The sequence below is a fragment of the Calliphora vicina genome, chromosome 1, assembly GCF_958450345.1.
Source record: "Calliphora vicina chromosome 1, idCalVici1.1, whole genome shotgun sequence".
In the NCBI taxonomy this organism is placed as follows: Eukaryota; Metazoa; Arthropoda; class Insecta; order Diptera; family Calliphoridae; genus Calliphora; species Calliphora vicina.
In genome coordinates, this window is record NC_088780.1 from 91,020,914 (window position 1) to 91,033,405 (window position 12,492).

At 33.2% G+C, this 12,492-nt stretch overlaps 1 protein-coding gene across 1 annotated transcript; it reads left to right on the top strand.

The window, feature by feature from the left end:
* The first annotated feature begins 6,117 nt into the window (after positions 1-6,117).
* On the top strand, positions 6,118-7,563 carry LOC135951515 (uncharacterized). The gene has a single exon (XM_065501180.1). The coding sequence runs from the start codon at positions 6,118-6,120 to the stop codon at positions 7,561-7,563; it is 1,446 nt and encodes a 481-aa protein (XP_065357252.1).
* The last annotated feature ends 4,929 nt before the right edge of the window (positions 7,564-12,492 follow it).

The following is a 12,492-nucleotide window of genomic DNA, read 5'->3' on the forward strand; positions in this document are numbered from 1 at the left end:
GTGTATAATGTTTATCCCTATATCCAAATTTCCTAGTGAGCATTTTAAACCATATTTGGCGATGTGATACGAGTATAAACTTATACTAGACCGTATTCTAAGAAGGATATACGTTGGAATTTTTCGACAGTCCTTATAACAACACATATCTAAATTCTGAATCAATGATCACTTGTGGTGACATAGACATACACTGGGTTACTTTTATTTTTAGAAAAAAACTCTTGTTCTTTTGTTTTCAGTAGGTTTCGCGAACATATGTGGGTGAGCTGATGCTTGATTTTTATATATAAATGAGATTATTTATTCACACGACTACGAATTTATCTGCAAACACGAAAAAATAGTAAATATTTTTATGATTTTTTAATTTTAAAAATATTGACATTTATATTTTTAACAATATTCGTCGTTAAAATGTATTAAGGCTGGGTTAGCCGACCGTTGATGTAATGTAACCGTAATGTTGACTTAACGTAACACTTTAGTGCAATTATAGAACATTAAAAACGTGTCATATGATTTTGACATAAACAAACAAATTTAAACAGCTGTTTGAAAGTGTTATCAACACAATTCAAGCGATTTTATAATTTTTTTCTGCGATTAAAAAAAAAAATTATTAAACTTTTTTGGTAATAGTATTAAAAAACCGTATTTTTTTACACATAATGTATTCATCATCATTGTGAAGTGCTTCGAAGTGACTTCATATACAGACTTTATTTATTAAAGGTCAGATAACTTAAAAATTAATTAATTAAATTGCCTTTATGTTCGTAATAGTAATAGTTAACTTTAAGGGTACCTTTTTCTATTGCTTAGAGTTTCACCTTCACTATTTCGAACATAAAGGCAAGTTGTAATAATTTAATATTTTCAAACTTATTACTTTCGACTATTATTAGTATACATTTTATAAATGCCTGTATGAACTAATTTGTATAATAAGTAATACACACTGTACCTCTTCAAACCCTCGCCATCAAGCTTCGTATGTCTGCCTTTCAGTTTCTGCATTGTAAAAGTGGACTATGCGCATTTCACTGGTTACTTAGGCCAGATCATCAGGAAACCTTTTCCCAAAAGGCTTTAGAAAAACTAAAGATATTATACAAATCAAACTATAGAGTGAATGAGAATTACAGACACTCAAGCTTTATTTGTAAAAATATCGAAGCTAAAACAAAACATCAACAATAAACAGTGAGTTTATCTTTTCTTACATTTTGTTTTTTATTTATGTATTTATATCATTGAAATATTTAAAACATTGAAAATATTGTTAAGCGTTCTGAGCATAAGTATTTTTCATACAAGACTTTTAAAATCAACAAGTTGGCAACACCGTTAGTAAATGTCACGTAGAAACGTAAAGAAATTCTGTTTTTCACAGGTTCAGACGTTACAGTTAAGTTACATTTTGTCACTATAACTACTTTACACACAATAGAAAGGATCAGCTGTTCCGTTCCGTTAAAGTTATACTACATTACAGTCGGCTAATCCACCCTTTACCGAGAGATATCGTTATCTTCAAATAGTGAATATTAAATTCGTTAAAGCAATCGATATTTTTAGTTACCTAACGACATCGGTAGGAAAGTATAAAAAGTTACAGACTTGCGGTACAGAGGCAGTTCGCAACTTTCCACTACCTTTCCATCTAACTTGACATAGTGCTAGGAAGTCAAGACGGTATCTAATTATTTCATTGCATACTTGCGCCAAGCGCGATGATTCTAATAGCGTCCTTACGTTCCATGGTCCTTGGTTGATTGCCAATGTGTCGTTAATTGTGTCGTTTCGTTGATAACGTTTTTTTTCTGAATTTGAGACCCTAGGTGACCAACCTTGAGGGGCTACGCACTGCCCCCCATTAGCTCGAAACATGTGAAATTTCGTAACACTAAAGATCTCTATTAGTTCGAGATATACAGAGCTATTTCCAAAAAAAAACAACGTTTCTAAACCATTGGGCATCAGAGCATAATATTACCATTGAATCTAACATGACGGTTGGAAAACAAATACATCTGCCCTTGGTGTCCATAGATAAGACACTTTTTCCTCCATTACATATTAAATTGGAGATTTTGAAGCAGTATGTCAAGGCATTAGATAACACTGATCCATGTTTTGCCTTTCTTTCGAGAAAGTTTCCAGGTTTGAGTATAGAAAAGCTAAAAGGCAATGATTTCAAACAGTCAATGAATGATTTAGATGCAGCTGCTTGTTGACATGGTAAAAAAATTTCTTAGGAAATTATTGAAATATTGATATAATGTGGTCATAAATATAAGTACACAGCGTATTGAATGTACTAAAAATCTGTTTTAGTTTTGGCGGCATCAAAATCATTGTAGACATGTGTTAAGAATGTTCAATTGAAAATTGCAACGGTAATTATTTAATTTCTTTTTCCTACTAAACTAGTTATGTCCAATATGATTTATCGATTACTTATTACATGCTACGATCATTCATTGTTTTATTAATTTTCTTACTTTTTATTTTGTATTTTTTAATTAAATCAGGGTTGGAATCATACATATTTTGTTTTAGAAATCAAGCAAATTTGTTCTCCCTTTATAAATACAATAGTATAGAAACAAATTTGTCCAATTATTTTGACCGACACTGCATGTACATATGAAATTTTTTTCTCATTTGTCATACACAACCAAACTACTTACTTTAAAAATTCAATTGATTAGATTGAATAAACCTACCGATATAGATACATTAAAGAAATTGATACAATGTGAATATTCATCGTTATGATGGAATTTGAAAAAAGTGAAAGAGTTTTCTATTCATATCATTTGAAACTAACAAAAAAAATCAATAATATTGGGTTGTTTATACTTATTCAGGAATTTTTTTTTATTTTTATTCAATACATATATAAATCAAACTGAAATACTGAGGTAATGTTAACCCATACATACATTTTCATAGAATGCTATTTGTTTTTCGTTATATACCACTTTATTCTATTTATATTATTGAAGTCCTTTTCATAGCACAATTGTGCAAGTTATTCGCACACATATTATTTTCTCTTTTGTTTAGTCGTCACTGAGACAGCGACGAATGCACATGCTAAATGGGTGTATTTCTATTTTTTTCATGACCACAGAAAGAAATATTTGGATTGCTTAACATATTTCGTTGTATTTTTTTTTAATTTTTTCCCTCAATTTACTTATGTCAACTATTTCTTTTTTAGATCTGAAATTTAATTAATCAAAACAACGTAATAAAATAAGCCCAAAAATATATTCTATTAATACGAATTTGAGGAAAATGATTAATATAGAACTTTTAATTAGTGAGCTGTGATAATATGTCACAGATATTTTGAATAAGATTGCTGACATCATTATTGTTGAAAATTAAAGTCTTATAAATACTGATATATTTTCTTAGTTACTAAACTTTCTTTCCCGCTCACCAATAGAAATATAGCTTTAGCTTTGATTTATATATACCCTAGACCTCCACTGTGGGGATAAAAAAAAAATAAAACAAGTAAGAGTACTATATTTAGCCGTCCCGAATCTTAAATAACCTCCACCTAAATATGATATAACAATTGAAATATTATAACAATATAGTATGTTAAAAAGGTCATATTATAGGAGGACATTTGTATGAAACAGATCTAAGCCGTTTTTATGGAAATATGAATGTTCAAAATTGCGACCTGTTCTTTGCGCATAAAGTTTACATGCACAGCCAGCTAGATGGACAGTGAACACCCTTTTAATTTGATTATTTTTAAATATTCAATTACTTTAAATTTATTTTATTGAATGTACACAGAAAAAATTATATTTCAATTCAAACATTTATCCCATATTGAACTGGTTTCAATTATTTCATAATTAAATCAAGTATTCATTTGCTCAAAAACAAAATTTCTTGATATTTTCTATTGAATTTTGAGTTTTGAATTTGATTATTTTGACAATTGAATATACAATTTTCGATATTGGTTGAATTTCAATTACAAAAATTATTGAATAGATAATTTTCGTAATTGAAACACAAAAAATAACAAAAATGTGTTTTCAATTACGAAAATTATCTATTCAATAATTTTTGTATTTGAAATTCAACCAATAACGAAAATTGTATATTCAATTGTCAAAATAATCAAATTCAAAATTCAATAGAAAATATCAAGAAATTTTATTTTAGAGCAAATGAATACTTGATTTAATTATGAAATAATTGAAACCAGTTCAATACGTGACAAATATTTGAATTGAAACGGTTTAAGAAATAGTTTTTTCTGTGTATGTAATTTGATTTTCATTATATGCAAATATTAAAGGTTTTTACATTTATAGATACAGTAGATACCGACCAGTGCGATGTGTTGATGAAAAAGTAATATCATAAAAGCCAATTCCATTATCTTCCGAAAATATATTTTCAAACCATACGATTTTTAAAAGTACAAGTTCGATCTTACAACTACCCGTGGTTTTGTAACTTGCAATCGTGTTTTACCATCTATGCACGTCGTTGTAGAGTGCTTCAATGGGAGTTTGTGGTAATCTGAATAAAATTACCTAGAGAGTATTTTTAAAGAAATTACAGGAATGCATTGGCCTAATACGGCAGTGCGTCGGTAATTCAAATATTTACCGAATTTACTCCAATAAATAGCTTGTTGCGTAAGCATAGCTGTCGCGATTCTAAAGTATTTATTTGGAGAAGAATGGGTTGCAAGTGTTCCCGCATACCATTCTCATTTTCGTTTTCGATGTTCATTACAAAACTTAAAATAGAATAAGCATAAAATAAAACGAGTAAGAAAGTATAGTCGGTCAAGCCCGACTATGTAATACCCAATACTAAGTAAATGAGCAAAAATATGTTCCATTTAGAATTTCAGCAATTTATATTCGTGAATGATTTTCGGAAGAGGGTCTAATATGGGAGCTATAAATAATTATCGACAGATCGCCATGAAATTAGATCGTGTGATTTACGTCTGTACACGCAGAGAAAAAATATAGCATGTTATCCATTTCAATATTGTTACAAGTTTTTTAACTATATTATAGTCACAGTAACCATTTACATGATTGTGGTAACCATAATATGGTTAATTTACGATTCACATGATTGTATCAACCATATATATGGTTACAGTAAACAAATATATGTTTGTGACAACCATTCATATGATGAAGGACTTATCATATTATGTTTCTCTCGGCTTAAGGCTTATCATAATCTGATAACAACATATTATGATAAAATAATTCATTATAAATATGGTTGCCACAAACATATATTTGTTTACTGTAACCATATATATGGATCCGCCCAATAGCGGATGATAAAATATACAAAGCCATTTTAATGATATTGTATATATTATCATCTGCCTGTGGGAAGCATAGCTGAATGCTACCGGACGCGTCATAGGTTGCGGATAATGAGAGCTGCTTTTAAGCAGCCGCGGACAATCAGCGGATACATGGGGAGAGTCTTGGAGGGTCTTTCGAGTTCCCATTAAATCCCAAGTTGCCAATGATCCTTGTATTGACCTGGCGAGCCATTGGCGCCATTAAATAACCAATCACCCATCTTCGTGCTGGGTATCCTGAATGGCATGCTAACACCGATGCGTATCAGGAAGTTTAACCGTTTAAACAAACGGAGCCCATCTTGGGGGTTTGCTGGCAGCCCCAGCTCCAAGATCGGATGCGGAAGCCTAATCAGCTACTCATCCTAAATTACATGATTACCGAAACCTCAAGAAATGAAAATAAAAACCAAATGATTTCTTTGATCACGACCTTTGGCTTCAAACACCGGACACGATTTGGAACTTGGAACGTTCGGACGCTTGGAACAGATTCCACGAAACTGGAACAAATATGCAAGGAAGCTAAGAACTACAATTTAGTTTTCCTTGGTCTGTGTGAAACCAGACTCCCTGACTATGGAGAGATGTTAGCAACTGACGGTTTTACATTGCTATACTCTGGTAAACCTGCCGATGAACCACGCTCAAGCGGAGTCGGAATTTTACTCAGTAGGGAAGATAGGAACGCATTGATAAGCTGGCACCATCATTCTGACAGAATAATCATGGCACGCTTTCGTACTCGTGCCCGCACCATTACATGTATCCAGTGCTACGCTCCCACTGAATTAGCTGAACCAGCGGTGAAGGAGGATTTTTACAGCCATCTATCCAGAGTAATTTCAACGGCAAACCACGGGGACATATTGCTAAAGATGGGCGACTTCAATGCTCAAGTGGGCGCAGACAACACTAACCGTGAAACAGCCATGGGCTGTCATGGCTTGGGAAGAATGACCGAAAACGGCGAGATGTTAACTGAATCGTGTATAGCTAACAATTTGTTAATTGGCGGCACAATCTTCCCTCACAAGAGAATACCTGACCACCACACTGAGAACCAAATTTATCATATAGCTATCAGCACAACATGGCGTGCATCTCTTATCGATGTACGAAATAAGCGTGCTGCGGACTGCTCGAGTGACCATCATCTTCTCATAGGAACCATCCAACTTAAGGTAGCAGCTGTAAGAAAGGGAAAACGTGCTCATAAAAGATTCGACGTTCAAAAGCTGTCCAATCTAAACATTAAAACCGCATATTCACAAGCCTTAAGATGCTCCTTATCTAATAACGAACTTCCGCTTGATGAATTTACGAACGTGAGGAACATTTTTTGCAACGCAGCAGAAAACCATATTGGCTACAAAAATCCAGAACGAAGGAAATGGATATCTGATGACACCTGGAACATCATCAGCAACAGAAAGGATATGGAGGCACAATTAAACACTGCAAGGGCCAGAACGGAGAAGTCTATACTCCAATACAATTATAATTTAATCGACAAAGCAGTTAAACGTAGTGCTCGGACAGACAAACGTCGATGGATAGAGGGGTTTACTTCAGAGGCGCAAGCAGCAGCCGAAACTAACAGAAGCCGCGACTTGTACAAAATCACCAAGAAACTATCAAACAGAAAATCCTCATCATCTAAACCTTTGAAAAATCGTAACGGGGAACTTATAACCTCAAAATCCGCCCAACTTGATATCTGGGTACAACATTACTCTGGTTTACTGTCAGTGGATAATAGTTCTACAGAACCATTGTGCTTCTGCAACAGTCACACCGAACGAGACGACATAATAACAACCGCTCCCGTAACTGCTGAAATAGCGAACGCAATTCTTAGCCTCAAACAGCACAAGGCCCCAGGATCTGATAATATCAACCCTGAACTTCTGAAAGCTGATCCAAATACAAGAGCCCTCTTGATTCATAAAATTGTGCAAAACTTATGGGATCGCAATGAAATCTGCGAAGATTTAAAAGAAGGTATGATTATCAACATACCGAAAAAAGGTGATCTCACCGAATGTAAGAACAGGAGAGGCATAACACTTCTAAGCATGATCAACAAAGTCATTGCAAACATCGTCCACAATCGATTATCTGATTCCCTCGATCAAGAATTCAGATGCGAACAGGCGGGATTAAGAGCATAAAAATCATGCATAGATCACATTAATAGCCTTCGAATCATTATCGAACAATCTGTAGAATATAGATCGCCTCTCTACCTTATATTTATCGATTTTGAAAAGGCGTTCGACACACTTTCCCACCCTGCCATTTGAAATGCTCTTGCCTGTAAAGGTGTACCTAGAAAAATAATCAATATCATCCAGGAGCTATATAACAATGCAAAATGTCGGATACTACACGAGAACTTTGTAAGTGATTCGGTGAACGTTAGAGCAGGTGTAAGGCAGGGTTGCGTTTTATCACCTTTACTCTTCAAGGTAGTTTTGGATATCGTAATGAGGAACGCAATGTGTAACAGAAGGGGGATCACGTGGGATTTAAATGGCCGTCTTTCCGATCTTGACTACGCAGACGACATATGCCTACTCACACAAAATCACTCAGATATGGTAGAAAATTTGAAAAAGATCGAAATGGAAGCTTCAAAGGCAGGCCTCAGAATAAATATACCAAAAACAAAGGTAATGAGAATCAACTCTTCATGCAGCATACCGTTCTCCATTCAGAATATCACTCTTCAAGACGTGAACCAGTTCTGCTATCTAGGTGGTATCCTAACTGTCACTGGCGGATCTTCGGATGATGTCTCCAACCGTACCATGAAAGCTAGACAATCATTTGGCCAGCTAACATCAGTATGGAAGTCTCCATCCCTCTCCATTACCACAAAAATCAGAATTTTCAATTCGTGCGTTAAGTCTGTGCTATTATACGGATGCGAAACATGGAACACAGCTCCGGGAGATATCAACACCTTGCAAGTTTTTATCAACAGATGTCTCAGAAGAATATTGCGAATAATCAACTCTGGACCCGCACACATCAGATACCAGTTAAAGTTGAAATTCTAAAACGAAAGTGGGGCTGCATAGGACATGCATTACGCCGCCCACCTAATGATATCACCCGCAATGCCATTGACTGGAACCCTCAGGGAAGCAGGCGAATAGGACGGCCGGCTCACTCTTGGCGCAGACAACTAACTCTCGAAGTTACCAAATCAGGGAAAAGCTGGAGCGAAATCAAGAACATAGCATCAAACAGAAATAACTGGGCAAAATTCGTTGAGGCCCTATGCTCCTTATAGGAACAACAGGAACCAATATATATATATATATATGGTTGATACAATCATGTGAATCATAAATTAACCATATTATGGTTACCACAATCATGTAAATAGTTACTGTGACTATAATATTATAAAAAATCTTGTAACACTATTTAAATAGTTACAGTAACCATTCCCAATTATATTTTTTCTCTGCGTGTATGAAGGTTATGTTTGTTGAATTTTATATGTATACCAACATTTTTAAAAGATTTATGCTCGTTGAAGTGATTTTCGGATCAGGCTTAATTCTTACACAGAGAAAACAGATTCGTGATAGCAACCGAATTTGTTGCCAATCGAATGATTCTATCTTAGTGAACGAATTTTACAGTTGTGGCTACAATATTTTGGAAGGGGAAGCTAAAGTTTGGTTGCCTCAACTGAAAGTCTTCTTTATCAACTGACTTTCTGTTGTTAGAACTGAAAAATTCTATGTGTGCAACCGAATCATTCGATTGGCAACAAATTCGGTTGCTATCACGAATCTGTTTTCTCTGTGTATATAAACTTAGAACCTTGATAGAATACAAACCATAGCAAACGTAATATTTAAGAAACTTCATATTTCGTATTACCATAGAGTACCCGTGATCCTAATTTCAATAAATTTTGAAATATTTTTTTTTTTGTCCTCACTCCCTAACTTCGTTTCAAATATTTCCTTAACTATTATTTATAATATATATAATTAAGATTTAGAAGATTTCCTTCAGTTGATTTACACTTAAATGTTATTCTTATATAAACTTAAGTACACGATTATAGGCTTAACTTACATAGTCATTCTAAGCGACGGATATATAAATATCTATGCATATGTAAATAAATAGGCAAATATGTACTAGTTTTGCCTTCAGCCCAGCAAAAAATTGTAAAACTGCTTTAAGCATTAGAAAATTAAAACAAGTCAAACGGAAACTGCTAAAAGTTTTTACTCGCTTGATACTTGTTTGCTATGTATGTACAGGAATCAGTAAAGGTAGATATTGTAAGTACAAATTTCCAGCACTCAATGTATCCCTTTTAGACAGTAATTGTCTTTAATTTCTGATCACTTGGCTGACTCCAATTTATATATTTTTGGTCATTCGACAAGTATGTGATCTTTGTAGTTCAGAGAGAAATCAATTGGTTGCTTTTTACATATCATGTAATTTAGTTTGGAGGCAATATGCCACTTAAGTGTCTCCATGTAATCTAGAGTGTGGTCACTTTGTACTGCACTTTTTTGTGAGTAATTTAAACAAACTGGATACAAATTAATTTTAAATTTTTATTTTTTCTGGATCCGCGCCTGCATTTAGTGATAGGTAAACTCACTTTTTTGGGACACCCAGCAAGAACTGCTGCGTTCTTACAATTATGTAAAGCTTTCTGCTGGGAATCTTGTACAAATATACGTTAATATGTATGTACATATTTATTTCAATTTTACATACATTTGAACTTTCTGATACACATGCAGTGGCGTAATGTCTATGATAAAAGTGTGTGTTTTTCGTGATCCTATTACAATATTAGTAATTTAATTCTCAAAGTATCAATTTAACACAATAAAGCAGAGCAATTAGATTTTATCACTGCTAAAGGTAATAACAGCATGTTGTAGAGTATAGCTTGTAAATAGTGTTTGGTATATTGGTTTACATACATTTCTGTACAAGTATCTCTGTGTAATCCGAACAAAAAGTAATGTAATAGTTTCATTTTTATCTTAACTCAAGTTGAAACAATACTACGTCGAATTGAGGCAAATACAAAATACTCACATACATACTTTCGACTACAACTGAACTAAAGAGCGCGCTGTGGGTGTTGCCAACTGAAATTGTACTCAATTAGAAAGTATAATAATGTAGTGTAATGTAATGTTATTTGTGAAACTGATGGTTCTGTAGTAAGTACTATAATCCAATATAAAATAACAAAAGTTAAATAGATATAAAACCAAAATACTTACATTATCCTGCAACATACAATCTAAAATCATTATCATGAGACTAAGTTATGAGATTAGAAGGGAAAATGTGCAAAGTTCAGATATTAAGATGTTAAGGAGCACATTTCTTATCGACTTTTACACACATTCGCGTACAATTGCTAGAGAAATTGTATTAGTTTTGTATAATTGAATTTAAGGTTTTAATAAGAAAATTAAACGAAATAAGTTAGAGTACTATATTCGGGTTTGCCGAATCTTAATATAATGAGAATTAATAACTAGAATGATATAAACTCAGTGTTTGCTGATTATATTAATTAAGACAAAGCATTTTTGATTTATGTATTAGTATTTTATACATAATCATTTTTAGTATTTTCTTAATTTAAAGATTGTTAGTTGTTTAAATTGAAAATAATATTGCGTTTTGTAAGATTAAGAATTAAAGTGAAATCTATAAAAATAAATTTACAACATAATTTCCTAAACGGATCTGCCATTTCGTAGTTTGTTCGAAATTTTTTACATAAAGTGGGTTATTAAATCGTACTGAGCATTGAGTAACATTTAATTATATCTTACTTAAAATAAAACCGTATAAAATATTTACATTTAAAATATTTACAAGAAATGAAACACTAAGCACAATTCTTTTGCTTTTTAATGTTGGCAGTCGTATCAAAGCAGGTCGTGAAGAATGTGATGGAAGCTAAGTATATCCTCGATATATATCTATTAAACAAAATAACAAAAATTGTTTCTGGACAGATTCGATACGATAAATGTAAACATTATAGTAGGGGTCCCACACATACTATAGTAGGGGTCCCAGCCATACTCTAAAATCTGTCATTCAAGTGACGTGAATAATGTTTTAGTGATGAAGGGCCCTTTGTTCCCAATAGGAATCACAGGACATTATAAATATATAATGTGACGTGAATAATGTTTTAGTGATGAAGGGCCCTTTGTTCCCAATAGGAATCACAGGACATTATAAATATATATATATATGAAGGGATCAATAAATTCATTTGCCCATCGCTTGATAAAAGGTTTGGGCTGATTGTAGAATTGAATTTTACGGACTGTGTTCTGCATAAAAGATATGACTTTAACAAAATTAAACTAGGTATGGTCCTCACGACAATTATGATTTGAAGCAATTTAAACATTTTATAATGTGTGTTGTAATAAGTGCTGACTCTGTACTTAAATATTTCATAAATATGCCACAAATCTTCCTTTTTGAGTTTAGTAAAAACACATTTTAAGCATCAAATAGGTTTGGTTAAAAATAGATAGATTTGTTCCTTTAAGGAATATTGAAAGTAGGAAAGTTGATACATGGATGAGGAGTCGTAAAGTGTTAATTGCTAGGGAGTATCTGATATGAATTGGAAAGTTTATTGTCTGTATAGGAATCGATTGAAAATGGTGATTAGGAGGGAAAGGGCAAGGGTAATGTGCAACGTATTTCACCATAGCACAAATCAGGAAATGTGGAGGAGGCTTAGACAAATAGGTTGTACTGGTACTGATAATATAAAGGAGTCATTGAATGTGATGATTATGCTTCATTCTTGAGTAGTACAATGTGGGGAGGTTTTAGCTTTAGGTGTGTAAATGAATCTGAGTTATGGGAAGCTATTTTGAGCATTAAATCTAAAGTTGTAGGTTCTGATGGAGTGTCGATAGTTTTCATAAAGAATGTTCTCCCAGGTCTATCATTGCATCTCTTACATATTATGAACACAATAATCACTACATCGAAGATACCTAGTTCATGGAAAGTGGCTCGGGTGATACCTATTCCAAAAGTCCGGAGTCATA

Coding starts and splice junctions, on each gene's coding strand:
- LOC135951515 (XM_065501180.1), top strand. CDS start 6,118: ATGGCACGCTTTCGTACTCGTGCCCGCACCATTACATGTATCCAGTGC.